This window comes from Vicugna pacos, chromosome 33 (assembly GCF_048564905.1).
Source record: "Vicugna pacos chromosome 33, VicPac4, whole genome shotgun sequence".
Lineage (NCBI taxonomy): Eukaryota > Metazoa > Chordata > Mammalia > Artiodactyla > Camelidae > Vicugna > Vicugna pacos.
Genome location: NC_133019.1, coordinates 7448635 through 7470126, shown reverse-complemented (window position 1 = coordinate 7470126; position 21492 = coordinate 7448635). Strand labels below are relative to the sequence as shown.

At 42.5% G+C, this 21492-nt stretch overlaps 1 protein-coding gene across 5 annotated transcripts in view; it reads left to right on the top strand.

Annotated features, from left to right (window-relative positions):
• VWA5A (von Willebrand factor A domain containing 5A) overlaps positions 1-21065 on the top strand; it is a 105889-nt gene extending 84824 nt beyond the window's left edge. For 4 of the 5 annotated variants that reach the window (XM_072954140.1, XM_015244081.3, XM_072954141.1 and 1 more), the window contains 13 exons: positions 2684-2853; positions 3093-3181; positions 3378-3522; positions 3962-4041; positions 6982-7096; positions 7869-8033; positions 8309-8409; positions 8655-8908; positions 12933-12995; positions 13121-13249; positions 14891-15021; positions 17490-17616; positions 18123-21065. In XM_072954140.1, coding sequence (XP_072810241.1) covers positions 2684-2853; positions 3093-3181; positions 3378-3522; positions 3962-4041; positions 6982-7096; positions 7869-8033; positions 8309-8409; positions 8655-8908; positions 12933-12995; positions 13121-13249; positions 14891-15021; positions 17490-17616; positions 18123-18202 — 1649 coding nt within the window. In that variant the 3' untranslated portion in view covers positions 18203-21065. Of the gene's footprint in view, positions 1-2683; positions 2854-3092; positions 3182-3377; positions 3523-3961; positions 4042-6981; positions 7097-7868; positions 8034-8308; positions 8410-8654; positions 8909-12932; positions 12996-13120; positions 13250-14890; positions 15022-17489; positions 17617-17728; positions 17815-18122 lie in introns of all 5 variants that reach the window. The other variant, XR_012066745.1, reaches the window with a different exon arrangement.
• The last annotated feature ends 427 nt before the right edge of the window (positions 21066-21492 follow it).

Below are 21492 nucleotides of genomic sequence, written 5' to 3'. Positions count from 1 at the left end.
GCGTCTTCATGTAGTCTCACCTGGAATCGTTTTATTGCAGTAAAATTTATATAACTTCAACTTTACCATTATAACTGATTTTATGTATGTAATTTCATTACCTTAAGTACATTTCACCTTGTTGGGCAACCACCATCACCATCCACCTCCAGAGCTTTTTCATCTTGTGTTTGTTTCTTAATTTCTAAGGCTGTGTTTAGTTTCTTAACGTCTAGTTTATTAATTTCTTTAGTTTCTCGTTTCTAAATTTTCCTTAATATATGCGTACTGTTCCTTGTAATTATAACGGGTGTAACCCCTGTCAGTCTGCTGTTCTCTTGGGGTCTTCCTGGGCTGCCAGGCCTCTGCATTGCAGGGACCGTGACACATGGCTGGAGGAATACTGCTGCTTCCAGTTTTCCACGTTGGTGGAATGGAAGCATCCTTGGAGACCATCATAAGCAAAGTCCTATGGCTTGGGTTAGGCTCTTGTATATCTACAACTGCTGTGACAGTTCCCTGTAGTTGGTCTTCTAGGCCATCCTTCTCTCTCACTGACAAGGTAGCTGCACGCTCGAGCTCATGAATTGGGACTCCTTAGTTTGGCCTCACTTGTTCAACCATGTTTCTTCAGGAGAAGCTGCTGGTGCCAGAGCTATTAGAGGAGCTCCCAGCTTTAACCAGGTTTGCAACAGCTCCTCTTCCAGGAAGCCCTCTGCTCTGTTTGTACATTGGTTACCTGAATTTGTCCTTCCCTTTTGGGAGTTCTCCCTTGAGTGTCCTTGACCTTCTCCAACAACAGTGACCTGGTCTTTAGTTAGGATTATTTTAATCCACCAGAGAAAGTTTTATAATGCTGGACCTCAAACAGTAAGGACTGAGATGTCAAGCCCTTTCTTTCCAAGATGTTCCCCTGGCCCCTGGGCAGAATTCCTCATCTGCTCCCAGCTCTGCAGGCCATAGGGGGAGTTCAGGGGCAGCCTTTATGAGTCTTGTGAATCCCTTCCAGCATGGCCGCTCAAATCTTGCTTTCTAGATCACGTATTTGGTCAAGATGACTTGCTTTGTCCATCTATCCAAAGTAGCAAAGGACAACTGCCTGCCCGGCTCACTGAAGTCATTTAGAGTTCTGCCGAATGAAGCATAACACTAAGTGACAGAAATACACGGGATATTTTTTAAAAATTAGAATGTACTTTCCTTATTAAGAACATGATACGTTTTCTTAGAAAACATAATTTAATACAAATAATTACATAAAGAATTTATAAATTTATGAAATTATTATTAAGAGCTTCAGCTGAGTTGAGCCTTAGACTGAGTTCCTTAAGGGTATTATATCCTTAAAATCCTTAAAACAACCTTAAGGTGGATATTACTACCTTGATTCCACAGATGAGGAAACAGGCTAGCAAGCAGAGGAGTTAGGGTTCAAAATGCCTTGTTTAAAAAAGGGGAAGCTGAGACCCGTGGAGGTGGAAATAATTTGAACCATGCCAAAAGAATTATAGTAGACAATACATATATAGTGTTTCCTATTTACTGGCGTTGTTTGAACAGTTTATAAATATTAACTCATTTTATTGTCACGGCAGCCTTTCTCACTTCCCAGTACAGTGTCAGCCCTACTACAACCACCTGTCTCTCACAATGGAAAGGAACTGACCTTGCCCATTTACAAAAAAAAAAAAAAAAAGCTTCTCTTCCATTATATATCCAGAGGTCTGGATTATGTAAGGGTTATTTTTTAACCCATGTTCTATCAAATATTTGCTGAGCCACACCCATTTTATTTGGAAACCAGTTTGGTTATTGAGGTATTCCACAGTTAAGAGATTGAACTGAGCCAGGTCCTAGAATCCTTCTGAATTCCAGAGCTGCTAACAGTTTAGACCTATAATCCTGGAATTGCTTTATAAAAATAGGACATTGGAATTTAATTCTCTGTCCTCTTACATCCTCTAAGCTGTAAACTAGAGTTGATATAACCCAGTCAGTCTCATTTCTTCTCTTGCGTCTGTTTTCAGTCACTCCTCAAAACAGAATCACAGCCGTGGCTTTAGCAAGTTGGTGGCATCGGCTAGGCTCCACGGTCTTCTCCATATTATTATTTGGATGATGCTAGTATTAGAGTCCAACACATATTTTAGTGCTTCTCTTTCTTTTTTCTGGAGAACATCAGTGAGCACTTCATACCCAAAACAGAGGGACTTTCGGTGCCATGTATGACACTTACACTCTCAGCTCTTGTAAACTGTCAACATGAGAATCATCCACATGAACCTCAGTTTTTCAAAGCTGAAATGAAGAATTAAGGACCCATGCAATACATTTCCCATTTATTTGATTTGCAGAGGTGTCTGTGCAAATAAAATAGCTTCATTCTTCTGGCAAATGCTGAGACATTGTAACTTAATGTATTTCACTCCCAGTTGCTAGGAGATTAGGTACAGTATTTTAATTACTGCTTGTGTGTTGTAACCTCTGCCCTCTTTCTTCTCTTTCAAATCTGTTCTGTTTCTATACCTTTTATGTGTGTATAACTCACCTCAAACCCTTTGCCAGCAGATACAGTATGAAGATCAGACTGTTGCAGATTTGTGTTTTCTCAGCTCCTTCTGTAACTCATCACATTTGATTCTTCAGGTCTTTAGGATTCTTGAGTTCCCTTTTGTCTTACAGCATCCTTATCCTTTCTGAGTAGATAGTTTGTTGGGAGACCCAGTTGCAATGGTGAGTTTCTACCCAAGTATCCCAGAAGCTCAGCCATCAGCTGCCTGTGGAGAATTTGTCTTCCTCATGGACCGCTCAGGAAGTATGCAGAGCCCCATGAGTAACCAAAATAAATCTCAGCCACGCATCGAGGCAGCCAAGGTAAAACTAGTGTCTTTCTTTTTCTGGTCACTTTCTCAAGTGGGAGTGAATCTTAGGGATGAAATTAGGGTCCATCCCTCATCTGAGCTACAGCTAACGTGGCCACTGTGAGGCTAGCCTTGGAATATAAGGGTCCAGAGGCATCAAAGGGGGTAAAAGCCACTTCTCAAGAGTTAGGTTGGCTGGGTCTGTGTGTCTGAAAGGATCCTTTCTCAACTGTCACAATTTTCTCCCTGCAGGAAACACTCATTTTGATTCTGAAGAGTTTGCCTATTGGCTGTTATTTCAACATCTATGGATTTGGATCTTCTTATGAGGCATTCTTTCCGTAAGTTTCTAGAAAAGCCATAGAGAATCCAAAAAGACACCTTAAAGAGAGGACTAGATTGTTAAAGGGGTTACTGAGGAATTGACCTTGGCATTGGACGTGTCAGGAAAGGTGGTTTACCTGACCTCACGATTCAGGGACTTAGTCCTGGGCAATGTCGAGCTATCATGTCATTAGGCGTGTTTATTTTTCTCAGGAAGAGCGTGAAGTACGATCAGCGTACCATGGAGGAGGCACTGAGGAGAGTTAAGCTTATGAGGGCTGACCTAGGGGGTACGGAAATCCTGGCGCCACTCCAGGCCATTTATGGGGGACCGTCCATCCCAGGCCACCCCCTACAGGTGAGAATTGGAACAGAGCCAACAGAGGGGACAGAGAGGTTGGAGTCTGTGTTCAAGAATTGCTAGCTCTGGGCTTCATGGCAGGATTGTTGAAATACGGTATGTAATTTAGTCTTCTATGATAAAGAGACTAAGACAAGGGGCATTTAATAGAATTCCTTTTCCTTAGCTCCATGTTATGGACTGTGAACCATGGAATTGTTTTTGTGGAGTGCCACAAATGCCTTGGATGAAACTAGTAGGGAATGCTGGCTATTTCCATAGTTGTGAACAGACCATGTGAGAACATGGTGCAAGTGACTATGGAATATTAGAAATTTCCTGTCTGAAGAGGCATCAGAGTGTCTGGAATGAAAAAACTGGGTTTTTCTAGGGCAAATTCTGGTATCTTTAAATAACCTTCACAGAGACTTGATGAACGTCTTCTTTCCTTCTCCAGCTCTTTGTGTTCACAGATGGAGAAGTTTCCGACACGTTTAGGGTAATTAAAGAAGTTGAGAGCAATGGTCAAAAGCACAGGTATGAAGAGGATGTGATCTTAGTTTTATTACCAACTGACAATATTTTTCTATTTATTTTTCTCTACTAAAAGAAAAAAGTAATTTTCTAAGTAACATCAACCATACAACAAAATCATTGTCCTTTTTTCTCTCTAAACCACAATGGAAACAAAAATTGAACAGTAAGACTTTTTTTTTCTCTGCTTATAAACATTTTCATCAAAGTAAGACATACAGAAAACCATACAACTATAAGTATACAGCTGGATACATTATCAAAGTGAACACACGTGTATAATCATCACACAATTGAAGACCTAGAATGTTTCTAGTACCTCTATCACTACTCTTTTCCATCACATCCCATTTTTAATCACTAACCACTTTTTCCGCTCTAAAGGAAATAGCCTTCCTGACTTACAAAGGGTTATTTTTGCTTATTTTTGAATGAAAGTAAATGAGTGATACAGCACGTTTCTGTTTCTGTGTATCTTGCTTCTCTCCCTCGGCTGTATGTTGAGATTCATACATATTTTACTTGAAACCATAATTTTCATTGGTGTATAGTATTCCATGGGGTGATTATACCATTTCACTTACTGATTCTACTGCTGATGGACTTCAGTTTAGTTGTTAAAAATATGCTTCTATGAACATTCTTGCACATGCATTTTCTGTACATACTTTTTTTGTATGTACATATATATTCATGTATATGTATTTATATTCATATAAATGAGTGTATATGCATAATATACATACACACACACAAATATTGACATAATTGTGGAATTGCTTGGGAATGGCAAGTACTTTTCCAGGTTACTATACTAATTTAAATTCACATCAGCATTGCTTTAGAGTCCCAATTGCCTCATTTCCTATCCAAAATTTGGCATTGTCATTTCAAATTTTAACTAATTTTGTGGGCGTGTAGCAGTAGCTCATTTCACTTTTAATTTACATTTTTTCAATGACTGATGAAGTTGAGCACCTTTTCATATTTACTGACCACTTAGATGCTGTTTTTTGTGATGTATCTTCAAGGCTTTCCTATTTTTTTCTATTAGATTTTCCTTTTTTATGGATTTGTAGTCCATGCTACAGTTTAGATACAAGCACTTTGTGGATATGTTCTAGAAATATATTTTCCCATTCTACAGCTTTCCTTTTCACCCTCATTATAGTATCCTTTGATTAACAGTTAGTCTTAATTTTAATATAGTTTGCTTTTTCAGTCTTTTCCTTTATAGTTAGTGTTTTTGTGTGTCCTGTTAAAAAAGTTTTTCCCTGCTCAAGGTCATGAAGCTATTTTCCTTTGTTATTTTCCAGAAGTTTCGTTATATTTTCTTTTATAGTTAGATCTACATTTCACCTGGAATTTATTTTTGTCATTATGTATGGTAGGGGCCAGGTTTCTTTTTTTTTTTTTTAATGTGAGTATCACACTGACCTTGTATTTTTTATTGAAAAGTCTGTCTTTTCCTCACTGATGTGCAGAGCCATTTTTGTCACAAATAAGCTTCTATGTATGTGTGGATTATTTCTGCATCCACTGTTCCATTCCATTGGTCTGTTTATCTAGACGTGTACCAGGGTTCCACCATATAAATTAATGCAACATTCTGAAATCTTGATTTTCAATAGAGTAAGTCCTCAACTTTGCTATTTTTTAAGGTTGTCTTAGTTATTCTTGACTCTTTGTATTTTAAAATTAACTTGATAGTTTTTAACCAAAAAAAGGAGCTGGTTGATATACTGATTATCAACTTTATAGTTCAGTTGTGGGAGAACTTAGTATTTGCTATATTGAGTATTCCAATGTATTTACATGGTATTTCATTCCATTTATTTAGGTCTTTCTTGATTTTTCTAAATATATGTTTCTAATATTTTTTTTAAAAAATTGAACCTATAGAGAAGTTGCAAGAATAGAACAGTAGATACTCATATACCTTTCACCCAGGTCCACCAGTTATTAACCTTTTACCACATTTGCTTCACTGATTTTTACTTTTCTTCCTTTTTGTATTGCCCTTGAAAGGACCGCTAATACAAACCTGAATAGAAGCGGTCACAGCTGGCATCATCATCTTGGATTTCAGAGGGAACATGTTCAACATTACATCAATAAGTGTGACTGTTTGCTATAAATTTTTTTGTAGATATACTTTATCATATTAAGAAAATTTCCCAATGACGAGAGACTGATACAGAAGCCAAAATTACAGTGAATTAATTTACAATGAAAACTATTTTTGTCATGCTTTCACAAATGCTTGTATTTGAATTATCAACACATTCGCTGTTCACAGACAGTTCTGTTTGGGAATCCAAATTGTGATTAAAAAGCTATTTGGTGCACATGGATTAGGGCAGGGAGAGGACCCTCCAGTTAGAAGAGCAGGGGGCACTTTTTCCTCAACTAAACTAGCCTTGCCAGGGCAGATGTGGCTCTAGGAGAATGTTAGTCAAATACTGATGGCAGTGTCTGTTTTTCCCTAACTCGTACCGTTTCTGATAAACTCATTCTTTGGATTGGTTATTAAAATAATCGATGAGGATGTAGTCCTGTTATTTTGTTTTTTCTGCTTCTAGAATCAGTATGATATACAATGGTTTGCTAGCGGCACCTTGTAGTCAGACAGGTGCTCAAATGCCACTGCTGCCATTCAGTAGGTGTGTGATGTTGGACATGTTTTTAAAAATTCTTTGGGCCTCAGTTCTTTATCTGCAAAATGAAGCAGAAGTCTATCTCTTAGGAACCTTGTGATGATTAAATCACAGGATTAATTTAAAGCATTTGACCTCCTGAAATACAGAATATGCGTAATAAAAGGTAGCTGTTACACTTTTGGTCAAGCAGGAAGACTATCTTTTTATTTTTGACCGTTATGTATTAATTTTATAATTTCACTTTTTTAGTGTCTGTTTCTAACCACCTCTTATACAATTGCAGATGTTTTTCATTTGGTATTGGAGAAGGAGCCTCCACCAGCCTAATAAAAGGCATTGCCCGGGTATCACAGGGCGCTTCGGAATTTATCACAGGCAGGGAGAGGATGCAGTCCAAGGTGAGGGACAGACCTTGTGTCTAGAGCTGGCAATCCATGGACACTGCAGAGCAGAGTGGGATACTCTGCAAGGGCAGAGGCAACAACTTGCTGCCAGGATTCATTTTCTTATATCCCTAAGGCCTTGGGCTATGTATATTTAGTGGGGCTCCTTCTGGCCTTACGCAAAAGGGGTCCAGTGGAGTCTCTTGAGAAATGGCATCTGGTGCTAACAGTCAGAAGCCCGGAGACTGGAAGAGGTTAGGGCTCTGTGTTTAAGACCAGAATCAGAGAAACTTAAGAATTGTGACTGCCATGATTGAGATTCCAGGTATGTGCTTTAGGATCTCTTTTGGTACTGTATCCTATCCTCCACGCACATCGTACAAAGAAAAGAGGGAACAATTGTAGTATGTCTGGTAGATTGGGAGAGGTGGTAGGTAAGTAGATGTTCCATTTGATTAGGATGCACGGGAAGTCACCTTGCACCTCTGGTTATATATCTAGACTCTTCTTCCCCAGTTGGTGCCATCTCTTGTCTAATCCCTACTTCTCCAGGGTCTCCGTTCCCAGACGGTCATTATTCCATAATTATGTTATTAAATCTCTCGGCTTTAGCTTCCTCATGTGTAAAGCGAGAGTGACAATGCCCATCTCCGCGTGGAGAGCTAAGGAACAGGCAGAGCGTGTGCTGTGCTGCACAGCACACATGTGGCACAGTACTCGACATTCAGTTAATCATTTCAGTGTTGCCGTTATTTCTGTGTCTGTTCTGTTCTCTTTCCTCCACCAGGCTCTTAGAGCCCTGAGACACTCTCTGCAGCCTGTGGTAGAGGATGTTTCTCTGAGCTGGGATTTGCCTCAAGGTCTGTCTGCTAAAATGCTTTCCCCAGAACAGACTGTCATCTTTAAGGGTCAGAGATTAATCGTCTATGCCCAGTTGACTGGGATGATGCTGGTGAGTTTCCATTCTTGTTTGTTCCTCTAGTCTGAGTAGTGACTGCCCCAAACTCCTCTCTGGACAATGTCATTAAAGCTGTAAGGGTCTCAGCAAGAGATTGCACTTACCAGGTGGAGCCAACCTGCTCCCTTCTCCATCATTTCCAGTCTCTGGTTTCCTGAGCTACCAGGTTCCTAGACAGAAATTTTAATGGGTTGGGGAGCTGCCCCATTTCTGACCCTTCTTTTGGTGATCTCTTCCTTCTGTCATTTCTTCCCTTCTCTAATTTGTAGCCAGCAGAGGCAACAGGAGATGTTTGTCTCAAGTACGCACTCCAGGGCAAGAGTTTTGAGAATAAGGTGGCATTTTCTCTACAACCCAAGCACGATGCCAAGTGAGAATTCAGTTTTCCTTTGCTCTTTTCTTTCTTTCTATCTTCTTTGCCATCCTTTGGGGTTGGTTTCCTTCTTTTACTTTGCAGCTCAATTGTGTCCCTACAATGGCTTCTCCATTCTTACCCATTTACATCTTGTTCCTTGCCTCACGTGGCTGTTTCTGTCTTTTGCTGTCCCTAACTTTTGAGGGCCCTGAATAACTGGCCCATGTTTGCTTTCCCCTAAATCATTTTTTTTCTTTCAGCCTCACCATTCACCGACTTGCAGCCAAGTCTTTTCTCCAGACCAAGGACATGGGCTTCAGGGAGACTCCAGCAAGTGATAAAAAAGATGTGTTGAAAGTCAGTATTGAGTGTGGAGTCATAAGCTCCTACACAGCTTTCATTGCCATCAACAAGGACCTCAACAAGCCAGTTCAGGGGCCACTGGTTCGCAGGGACATTCCAAGGCCATTTCTATTGTGTGCAGCATCGATGCCACGGCTCCGTGGAGGTGGTGGTGAGTTTTGCCCCATTCGAAGTCATATAAAATAAGGGGCTTTGGATATCTGAACACCGTATTTAAAGGAAAAGTTTGTGAAAGATCCTAAATCCCTCCATATCTAGAATTTCTGTGTGGTGTTTGACATTTCTTTCCTGGGGAACTAGATATATTCCACTGGAAAGGAGATTTAAAATAATCCAAAGGCTAAGAGAAGGAAAATGACAACAGAAAATACACATAAACACTGAGAATCACACTGTCTAAATTTGAAGCTGATTTGTCCTATTGATAATTAGACGGTTAATGACGACCTGGATGGCTGATAACCTATTTGGTAGTGTTAGGGAGTGCGTGCTGATTGCTAGGACTGTCTCAGGCATAAGCCAAGCAAGCTTGATTATAGATCTAAGGAGCTTAAGGGTTAGAATCGGGTAGAGGAATTTCCTGGGCAGGACTGTGCAGCTGGAGGGGAATGTGTGATGTCAGCTCTAGAGGCAGGCTTCAAGGTGAACCCAGAATTTTTGTTTGGACCACTGGGTACATTTATTTAAATTGAGAAACAAAATAAGTTTAGGGGATAAAATGTTGAATAATTTTTGAGCGTTCTACACTTAAGATCTCTATGGAATATCTACAAGAAGCTGCCCAGTAGAAAGGGAATTAGATGGATTTGGTGTTCAGAAAAGTGGTCAAGGGGTGAAGATACACATTTGGTAATATTTAGCATCTAGGTAATAAGTAAATTCATGAGAATGTATCAGATTATTCAGAGGGCAGGTATTAGATGAGAAGGGAGATGAAACAGGCAGAGGGTATAGCTCAGTAGTAGAGCATCTGCCTAGCATGCACAAGGTCCTGGGTTCAATCCCCAGTACCTCCATTAAAAATTTTTTTAAAAATAAAATAAAAATAAAGCTGATTTTAAAAAAGGGGGAGGGGAATGAAATAGAAACACTGAAGAATAGTCAGTGTCTAGGGATGGATGGCAGAGGACTTTCCAAATGAGAATGAAAAGAAATGAAGTAGGAAGAAAAGAAATGAGTACATAGTCAAAACAAAAGGAAACCATGATGTAACAGATAGTTATCAAAGTATTAGATACTGAAGAAAAATCACAGTAAAAGCTGAAAAAGAGACTATTGCGTTAATGTCAAAGAAGCCCTCTCTTATCTAACTACAAGCAATTTTACTGACTTAGGTCAGGAAAGAGCCATATTATAGAACGTTAAAGAGTAAATGAGAGGAGAGGGCTCCAGATGGCAGCGTAGGAAGATCCTGAGTCACCTCCTCCCAAGGACACGGCACATCCACAACTGCACATGGAACAGTCCCCTTAGAGAGGGGCCTGAGAGCTGGACGAGCAGTCTCCCCAGCCAAGGGAGACAGGGCAGCATCTAGACAGGCTGGAAAGGCGGAGATTCAGGCTCAGGAAGGAAGAACGCACACCCAGCCACGGTCACCCCATTGGGAAGGGATCACACAGGTAAAGCTCTTTTCCCTGGAGAGCGAGGACCGGAGTTAAACCTCAGGCACCACAAACACTAGATCTTCCACAAGAGATTAACTCCGAAACACCAGGCTTTGACAGCTGATGGGGACGATGCCCAGGAAACAGAGCTGAAGGGCATGGAAAACCTGCTCTGAAAGGGCTCGTGTGCAGACTTCCTTGACCCAGAAGACCCAACTGAAAAGCTCATGTACCACAGGTGAAGGGAACCAACTTACGAACCTTCAGGTGTCTGCCAGAGAGGCAGGAGCCATTAGGGGTGCTCCCCCAGGCCTGGGACACCGGCAGGGGCCAGTTCCGTGGTCTCAGGCTACCTTGCTGATGCCGGTGCTGACTGGTACCATTCTGGAATTCTCGCTCGTACCTGTCAGCACCCATGGGCAGGGCCCACTGAGATCCCTGCCCACCTGTGCCTTGGTCCGGCCTCACAGCTGGCCAAGTGGTATCCCTGCCCAGCAGCCCCCTTTAGCAGCTGCAGCCAGGCTTTGAAGCTACTCTGGGAGCAGCCTCCCCCCCGCTCCACCATCACCCTGCAGCAGCTGTCACAGCAGGCTGGCACACAGCCCACGTCGTGGACACCCTTTGAGCACCTGGCTCTGTTGGCCAGGTGGGAATGCACTTCTGAACCCCATAGAACATCTAAAGAAGGCCACTTCTTCAAGACTGGGAGAAACAGCTAACTGACCTAATACACAGGAAAAAAAACCCACAAATAGGCAAAATGAGGAGACAGAGGAATATGTTCCAACCTATAGAAGAAGACAAAACCTCAGGAAAAGAACTAAATGGAGATAAGTAATCTGCCTGGTAAAGAGCTCAGAGTAATGGTCAAAAAGATGCTCACTGAACTTGGGAGAAGAATGGAGGGACACAGTGAGAACTTCAACAAAGACTTTATAAATGTTAAGCTATAAAAGGGAGGGAACAGAGAGTGATATCTACAGAGGACGTCGTAGAGCTGGGGTGGGATTTTTTGTGTCTCTTTAAGATTTCAGAACAGGAGAGACTTGAGACTGTTGTAATATTAATAGAAAAGTGCCAGCAGAGAGGGTGGACAGTCCTGGGGCAGAAGAGAGTAGCTTATTGGGGTGCATGTTTGAGGAAGAGAGGCTGAGATCTGGAGCAGCAGTGGAGGGATCAGCCTTTAACTTGCCAAGTATCAGGACATTCTCCCACGACCGCCAGGATGTCGAGGAAGGGTGGTGGGAGCAGATGTCAGGTCACAGGCTGGAAGACAGGTTTTTCGAGTTTCTGTATGCTAGTTTTTCTGTAGTTTTAATGAACGCAAGAGTATCTAATGAGCACGAGATGAGAAGTGGTAGAGAATTTGAGGGAAGAGTTTGGAATATCCCCGTGGAAGACTGAAGGGTAAAACACCCACGGAGAAAGAGGGCATTTGTCAAGGAGCACTGAGGGTCCAGTTTAGTTTGATACCTTGACTGTAGTGGCACCAAACTACTGAAAGGAATCACAGCTTGTATGATTCATTTCAGCAGTACTCGGCAGCTTCGGAGTAAGAAGGGAGTACAGTGCTGGCTTAATTTTGAGGCTGGGGTTTTGTTAGGTGGGTGTGATGAAAAGGAAGTCAGGGACAGTGGAAATGAAGATATTGTTAATGAGAGTGGGAAAGTGTTGGACCTGAGAGTCAAGCTGAACAGAGAAGAAAGTAAAGATAGAAGGAAGTTGACTCATAGGGGGAAAAAAACCAGCGGAAAAAAAAATTTAGAGATCCAGATGAAGTCAAAGACTATGTGAAACAGGAATCTCTGTTAGAAAGCTGGGGGAAAAGTGGATACTGTATCTTAAAAGTAGAAATTTTTTTCATTTTTTTTTTAAGGTGGAATAATTCTACCTGATAACAAGGTCCTGGCTTGGGAGGGAGTGGTGAAGTAGATGGGAGGCTGAAACCATTTGATTTGAGGAAGTCAAGAAATTTTGAATTAGGGTGTTGGATAGGTTATCTGTAGGGGTATTGAAACCTCTCAGGAGGGTGGCAGGTCTTGCAATGAAGTGGAAGTCTGTGACCTATTTTCAGACCCTTCAGTGAGTGATGGGGAGTGACCAAGAGGCTAGAGGTTGACAGCAGGGGAGGATATGAGGAAGGTGATCCAGGTTAGGGTGGAGGAACAATGATCTGGTTGCAGCAATTGGGATTGAAGAGGTTTCCAACCACACCTCCCAAACCCGGGCACTTGGGGTATTAGTATCCTGAGCAACTGCCATTGGAGCAGGTAGAGGGAGAACAGGTTTTTGGAAGTAAGTAAAAAAGAGTTTTAAGATAAATAGTTGGAAGAAGCCTCCTGTGATGAAACTAAAGATGCAGGAAAGATTGTTGCCATGTATCAAGGGTTCCAGAAAGCACAGTTAGAAGGGGCTCAGAGGATGAGGGTATATGCAGGAGGTGGGTTCATGGAAGAAGAAAAAATGCACAGTAAAGACAGTGGCTGAGACTGACATGGATAGGAGGGTTTGTGTCTCAAATACACAGAGCAAAGGTGCCTCAGTCCCAATGTCTGTCCTGGTGTCTTTCAGCTTATTTAGAGGCCTCCTCCTGTCCTGATGTCCTCCAGCCCAGGATGAGCACTCATTACTTGGGTATGTCACACCAGCAGGATGGCCATGATTCCTGTATGTCCATCAGTAACAAGGGCCTGCACTCCCTAAGTGGGCATCTTTCCAGGGATTTTTTTCTTACCAGTATTTGTCTGTCACATATATAGGACCAGACAAACCCCATGCTCTTGGTCATAAAAAAAGGAAGAAAGGCGTGTTTCTCCAAGAGACCTGTCTTGTGATGGACAGGGCTCATTCTCCCACCAACAGGACCAGCCTGGAAATTCACCAACCAGGTGAGATGGGCCTCAGTTCTATCCTCTGGTCTATGGGGACTGAAGAACTCATCTTCAATGCTCTGCTGTCTTCTGGCTTTCTCTGTCCAGAAGGTGATCTGTTTGAAAAGCATCAGGCAGAGGGTGAGATATGTCCAGTCTTTGTATTTGCTAGCATCAGCCTAGCTTAATTGGTCTACAGTGTGTGACCCTGAAACCTACCCAGTGGAGGATTCAGGGCCACGCCCCCCCTTTGCCATCTCGGCTCCCACACCTTGCCTGCTGAACTCACTGTGTTTGGGCCCCTGCTGCGCTGCTCATCCTTCTGCAGGTTGGGTTTACGCTAGATCTTCCTGGTGCTGTCGGATGACTCTGCCACCAAAGAGTGTTCCTTGGTCACTGCCTTGTGTTCCAAACAGCTGGGCTTCTCATTTCCATGACAAATGGAGTTTTTCGTCATGAAGGAGTGACTTTTCTACTAAAACAGGCTTAAAGGCAACTTCTTTCTAGTCGCTCCAGTTTTTGTAGCAAGAGTTTGTGCTGTGCACTTACTTGTTTAAGCATCTTATTTGCCACTTTCCTTTTCTCTCTTGTAAGGCTATTACAGAGAGGGCTTCAGGGTCTGAGGTGATCAGATCTCTGATCTCACTGCTGTGGGGTTTTAGGCAAATTAATCAACTTCTCAGAGCCTCAGCTGTACAACTGCTCACCTCGCAGGGTTGTCACGAGAACCTCCTTAATAGCATCCGCAGAGCAGGTGCTCAGCTTCTGTTGACTTTCTATGCTGTCCTAACAGCTCAGTAATTTAGAATATCCCTGTTCTGGGCCTTCTCTCTTTTGAAACTTCTTATCAAAGTAGAAAGAAAAATCACCCAGCAGTGTAACGATGCTGGGTGTTACGAATTAATTAGCAACTACTATTTGTAGGAGGCTGGTGAGCGGCTGTCTCATGTGTTGGGCACTATGCTGCAATTTGCAGAGAAGGCTGGGATGCCATTAGTGAAATAACTGCTACATTTTCGAGTGTTAACAGAGCTGAGATTCAAATTAAGACTGTGGCAATTCAGAGCCTGAGATTTTTTTTTTCCCATTAGAGTAGAACTATTTTTCTAGTTACAGTTTTTCTTGCCGACTGATTTCTAAGTTGCTTTAAATGCATCATCCCATATGATAGACAGCCAGATGCGAGGTCTTCTATGAAAACTGCGTGGTCTTCAAGCAATTTTCATACCACCAGGATTAGATACTAGATGGCTCTTTGAGGTACTCTGTTGGCAGCTTCCTTTACATCTGCTTTCTTTAGAAATTTTTGATAATTAAAATCCAAGCTATTTTAGTATAACTAAAGTTTTAAGGCCCATTTAAACAGGACTGGAAAAGACTTTAAACAGCAGCGTCACCGGGGCTCTTTAGAACCCCATCTCTTTCCCTGGTTGCTGAATTTTTAAGTGAAGCTCCCCTAGAGTCAGCACATCACTTGGTGGCCTGCATTGTCACAGAGAAAGTGCATGTGTCCCAGCATGGGGTTCTTGGTTGGATCTGCTTAACGCTGAGCTCTCGCTACACCCTGTCTCTGAATTCAGACCTGTCTGTCTCAGGTATGCTAAGGGGCCAGTAGCTCCATGTTTTCTATCCTCTCTCTCTTTTTTTCCTCCCCTAAAGTCTTTGAAGATAATCACCTTGTGCAGCTGATTTCCCTCCAAAAGGCAGATGGTTCCTGGGATCTGGATGAAGGTCTGGCCTTGGTCCTGGGTATGAAGCTGGAAGATATACAGGCTGCACTCCCCCTCAAGGTGAGATTCTAAGAAGAAAAAGGAGTATGTGTATTTTTGAGGGGTTGGGGTCAGTAATGAGAACTGGGGTGAATCATGACTTACCTGAGGAAGGAAAATATACAAGGCCATAGACTAATTTCTAGTAAAAAGAGGTTGAAGGTTTTCCTGGCTATGCTGGAGCAGAGAATTTAACGGTTGGTAGGAGTCGATGGTTTAGAGCTGATGGATGGCAAAGGGAAAGGAAAGATCCTCTCTGACGTCTATTCCATTCCCTGCCAGTCATCTTAGTTGTAATTACTGATACTGACTGAGCAGTTACTCTGTGCCAGGCCCTGTGCTGTGCACTTAACATTTGTGATCTTATTTATTCACCACAGCAATTAAATATGGTAAATCCTGCTCATGCTGTTGTTAGAAATGTGATGCTGTCTCTGAGTTGACTCAGTCAGTGGCAGAGCTGGACTCAGTTCTAGGACTTTGTCTTCAGAACCCACATTTTTGCTCCTCTTTATACTAAAGGGAGTGGTCCGGGAATGAACAGAATTTCACCGCAGGCAGGACAGGTGACGTATCAGTAGGAATGACCTAGTTATTTCAAATGTGTTCAAGTATGCTGATGAGGACAGGTTACATCCAGGAATTTCAAGGTAACTTACTGAATCTTCTAATTGAGAAGTGTTAAATATGAGACACATGACAGTAGCCTGAAGGACCAGTGTCCTTCTGAATTTTCAATGAACTTAAGATAGCCTATAACTGGGCCACCTCGTCCAGCATCCATCAGTCACAAGTGGCTTGTGAGCACTTAAAATGTGACCAATTCAAATGAGGAATTAAATTTTTCATTGAACTGAGGTGTGCTGTAGTTGTGAAATGCAAACTGATTTCAAAGACAACATAAAAATGTCAACTATTTATCAGTAATTATTTTTATATTGATTACATGTTCAAATAATATTTTGAGTATACCAGAGTAAACACATTAGTAAAATCATTCTATATTTTTGTGTGTGGCTGCTAGGGCCTTTAAAATCATATATGTGTCTAGCATTATATTTCTATTGAAAAATATTACTGTGGAACACATAATGAAAAGGCTAATTTATAAATAAGTAGAAGAAGCTATGAGGATCATGAAGTTCTAAGTCGGTTTCACCGAGAACAAGACCTGTCAGACTAACACGTCCCTCTCTGACGTGGTAACTGAGCCGATAAATCAAGGGGATGAAGAGTCCTGGGGTATCTGAATGTCAACAAGGAACTTAAATTTTTTAATGATGACTTTATGGACTGAGTACAAACCAGATGAAAACCTTTAACACTGAATAATGAATTTACTCATACTTGAAACAGATTTTAAACTCACCAGTCTCTGAATTCTCTGAAAGTCCATATTTTCAACGAAGATGGAGACCAGTGGTTTCCTGTTTGTATACAACAAAACAAGGAGAGCAGAGTATTAAGACAAGACGATCAGGATCCCAAGATACTCTGCTGATTCTAAATTCTCAACTGCATAACTTAAGAGCTGTTGTACATGAAAATCAGAGATTTTAGATGACCACAAACAATGTGAATCAGCACATTTGAAATGTGATTAGTGGAAGGCAACCTGACTGTCAAAAAAGCTATCTGTGTTATGTATTAGGGGGAGGTAGTCATAGAATTTTGTAAGCACGTGTACCCCCAGATGTGTCCATTTAAGGAAATATATTTTGAAAACCACTGTGACGTTTGTTTCTAGTCTAGGTGAACAAGCATGGCTGAGTCTTAACTTTTGACATAAGCAGTCCTCTTAAGAATTAAGGGAGCTGAGAATTTCGGTCTGAAATGAGGCAGCTCAGAGTGGACATAATAGCTGTTTCCAAATATTAAGAGTCATGATATGAAAGAGGAATTTCTCTTGATCTTCCGACTCTAAAAACTGCAGTTGGGAGCCACGGGTGAAACCTCCTGAGACTTCTCTGTTCTGTGGCTGAGACGTTCTGTTGAACAATATGACTCGAGTCAGAATATGACATTTGCTAGAAGGCTGACTTTGGGCAGATCACTTCACTTTTGTGTATATGTTTTCTGTCTCAAAGATGTGGTTATTGGTAATTCTTCATTTTTTTGTTTTGCTGAAGGTTCAATTGAAAAAAAAACATGAAGATACTTTATAAAAGATAAAGCAACTACGCACGTGTTTCTTACATCACTGCTGAGTAATCTTGGTTGTGGGTGTTGTGGGGTTTCAAGCACTGTCCTGGTGGTCTCACTGGATTTAACACTTAAGGTCGTTCTATCCTGAGAGTCAGTGGATGGCTGCCCTAAGGTCCAGGACCTGGCACCGCGCCTTGCAAGCAGTAGCTGAGGTAGAGAGACCAGGTGGTCCCGTTCGGTAGCTCTCTGGGGCATGTACGTGAGGGGGGAGTGGAGCTTTTTGCAGCTCCTGGAGGGCCTTCCTGCCAACCTGGGGGCCTCAGGGAAGTCTGTCTGTCATACAGAATGCAGATTCCTCCAGCTGGGCCACAGTCCTGGCCGTGCTCTGGCTGCACGCGAATGGTAAGCCCGTGAAGTGTGAGTGGGAGCTTCTGGAGAGGAAGGCTGTGGCCTGGATCCACCTCCATGCAGGTAGGAACACAGTCCTAAGACTCCACCTCCTTCCCATCTTAGGAGGCTAGTCATCACCCCAGGCCCTGAGCCTCCAGGCCTGACAGAGGGTCCCTATTGCTCCCTCCCCCAGCCATTCCTGGTTCAGACCCTTTCTAGTCTCCCAGCTAGTTCTCTGCTTGGATGAGGGTGCAGTCTGAAATGGGGCGTGTAGAGGAGGTGAGTGAAGAGGGAAAGGGACACGGTGGGGAGTGTGGACTGGGAGGAGGACACGAAGCGGCATTTACTCTCCGCGTCGTCTCAGTCCTGCACGGAGTGTAAGACTGGACCTGGAGCACCTGCTCCTCTGGGGCTTACTGTCTCACTGCTGCTGGGTATTTCTGGGGCCAGAAGAGAAAAGGGGACTGGGCAGTAGAAAAAAGAAAAGGCAGGGGTACTGAAAGATAAGCAGGGCTAAGGGGAGATTTTGGGGAGACCAGGAGAAGAGCTGTCTCTCAGCCCAAATTCTTGTTTTCACCTCATACCAGGCTCTGTCAGGCAGGCGCTCGTGCAAGCTGCCATCGCTTTCCTGAAGTCTCCTGTGGATCCTGCCGTCTTTGCCCTCTGAGGACACCGTCCAGAAAAACAAGTGCCTCTCCTCTGCTACTGTCCTCCCATTACCCTCTGTTCTGCTGCGGTTTTTGTATTTTACACCTATCCTGTCGGTTTCTTGTCATAAATGCAGTGGGTGCCCAGCGCACCTTACCTCTCTTTTCCAGGCTCCATTGGGATGAGAGCTTCCTTTCTGCAGCATGTGCTCTCAGCCAAGTGTCATTGGTCCCGGAACCTGTTCCTTTTCTTGGAGGAGCTCAAAGCATTCGCAGGCAGTAATGTTCCTTCTAGGTTTTCTAGAATGACAACATGAAAAGCAGGTGATGTGGACTCCAGACTCAAGGTTGCAGCCTTGAGTACAGGGAATGCCTGGATGAGAGAATTCTCTGCATTTTATTCGTCTGTTTATTTCTGTTCTTATATACTTATCAGGACCAGACTGGTGAGCTACACAGTTTTCTATTTTTAGATAGGAGGGGAGGCAGAAAGCCAGCTTCGGGGTCAGTGTCACCTTACGATCACAAGGGGTCCACTGTGACGGTCGGCACGGTTGGGGGCCTTCCTGACTGACTCTTCGTGGGCTTTGCTGGCCTGGGCTACACGCCTTTCCTCCCACGGCCTGAGGGACTTGGGTTGAGTTAAACCTGATGGAGACAGTTTTTGCTTAATCATTAAACGTCTCAGTAAGAAGGCACTAATGGACTGCTGAGTCTGAGCCTGAGCCCATGAGGCTTCTAAGTCAGGATCTGACCTTGCATGAGAAAGAAAAAAGCAGACTGAAAGGCAGTTTTGCCTGCGGCCTAAACCGAGACTACTCAGCCCAGGAGGAAGGAGCTCCCCATGTTCCTGGCGCTTAAGTCCCAGATACTCTTAGTGGAAATGGCCCTGTTTGCTCACTGGTCCCTAAAATACTGCTGTATCGGTGTTAACATGGCCCTCTTTGCACTGCACCTGCTTGTATCTGGTCTCTTACAGATTTACCCATTGAACCCGCACTGGTTTTATCACCCCTTGTTTTCCCTCCCAACTTGTCTGACGCCTCCACTGTTCACACTGTGTCCTCGCCCCGTACCTTCTGTGGGAGCCTGATTCCATTGTAAAGGGCTTGGGTCAGAAAAACACAGCTGGAATCCTGACCACTTATTTAAATAGGTGATAAAGGGCGGACGATTTAACCCTCATGACCTTAGTATCCCCACCTGTAAAAAGGGGTTAAATTAGAATTCTGTTCTCTTTCCTCTTGAATAATCCAGAATCTGGAGCAGGATCTCAGTGTCGTTCACTAAGGTAGAGGAGGTCCCGGAGCTGCGTTCTGTTAAGCTGGGGGTGTGAAGTGGCATTGGGAAGATGTGCCTGACTTGCACAGTGGTGCCTGATCTCCCAAGACTTTCTTCCAGGTTTATTTAGGACTGAGTGTGACCCACAGAACAGGGCTGTGGCATCCCCTGGAAGCTTGTTGGAAATGCAGAATTTTAGGCAACACCAAGAATTACAGTATCAAAATCTGCATTTGACAAGTCTCCAGGTGATTTGAATGCACGTTAAACTTCGAGAAATGAGGGCTTAGTCTTTTCATACCCAGCCCTGTGTCCAAGTCTGCCATCTAGATACTCCCTAACGATGCAATGACAGAAGAGACACTTCCTAAGGACCATGAAACTTGCCACAAAATGATGGCTCTTTACATTCATCATGCAGAGCAACTGTTAATACATTTATCGCTCACGTCCTCTTTCCCCCAGCATCCAGACTAGGCTAGGGCTTAGGGACTTCTAAAGCAAAAGACATAACAAAGAACGGACTTACTTCTGTCTTCTTTAAAATGCAGGATCAACTAGTTTTAAAGTAGCATGGTTTTATTTTTCCATTTGAGCTCTCATGCTGTAAAATGTTGTACCAACTATAAATTCCTCAAATCTAAACAAGTGTCGGTCTTCATAATCAACAAATATGTTTTGGCACATTTACTGAAGGCCACTTTAAAGGCTGGTGCTTCATGTTTTAGGAAAATGTAAAGCACCATCTGTACTTTTTGGAACTGATGCTCTGGGCACGAAGCCCAGGAGAGAAGCTGCTCTCGGCTCCCATTGGTTGTCCTCACCCTGTCTTCTGGCTGCTGCAGACTTTGCCACAAGAAGGATGGCAGATAACACACATTGCCTCAAGGCTCTCCCACTCAGGCTGAGCCCAGTGCCTTCAGCGCAGGGTACCCTGTTCTACACAGACTTGTTAATGAAACTCATTGCCTACTTCCCCCAGTTCCAACACAGTCATGCTGGGGGTCACGTGCTGTTTCCTTCCCATCTCAGCCACTGCTTCCTTAAAAACAGTCCATCTGCTTGAAGCATCTGATTGACATGAGGAAAAACAAAAACTCCGCGCAACGCCCTATCGGTTTTCCTTTCAGTTCTACCAGTTTTGACTCACATATTTTGATGTTCTCTTGTTAGGTGCATATACATTTAGGACTATAGCTTCTTGGAGAATTGATGACACTTACCATTATAATTAGTCACTTTCATCCTTGATGATTTTCCGTATTCTGAAATCTGCTTTGTGTAGAATGAATACAGTTACTCCAGCTTTCCTTTGATTAGTGTTAGCATGATATTTAGCTTTCTGCATTCCTTTACTTTTAACCTATTCAAGTCTTTATAATTAAATTGGGTTTTTTGTAGATTACATACACTTGGGTCTTTCTGTAAAATCTATTTTGATCATCTTTAAAGTTTAGTTGGTGTTTTTATAACCATTCATATTTGATTATTGATATCATTGGATTAATAACTACCATGTTTGTTTTATATTTGTTACGGTTTTAAAAATTTTCCCTGATTTTGCTTTTGTTCTAATTAAATATTTTACGTGATTTCATTTTATCTCTGCTCTTAACATATCAATTATATTTCTTTCTGTATATATATATATATATTTTAGTTGTTGCCCGAGAATTTGTGATATATATTTAAAACTAATCATTAAGTCCACCTTCAGATAACGCTATCCCACGTTACATGTAGTTCAGGTAACTTACAACAGAGTTTTCCTAATTCCTCCATCGTATTCATTATGGCGGTCCACTTGTTGAAGGAAGGAAACAAAAGCAAGTGAAAAAGATACTATCAAAGGTGGTGGTAAGAGCTCTAACGAAAGTCAGATTAGGAAAAGTGAGATGTCATATGGCATTGGTGGAGGGCTTTAAATCTCAAACAGTATTTATGAAAGGCCTTACGTAATTTGAATTGACTAAATGTAAATAAATTAACCACACTGATATCTGGGAAAAGGCAGAAGAAATAGCAAGTG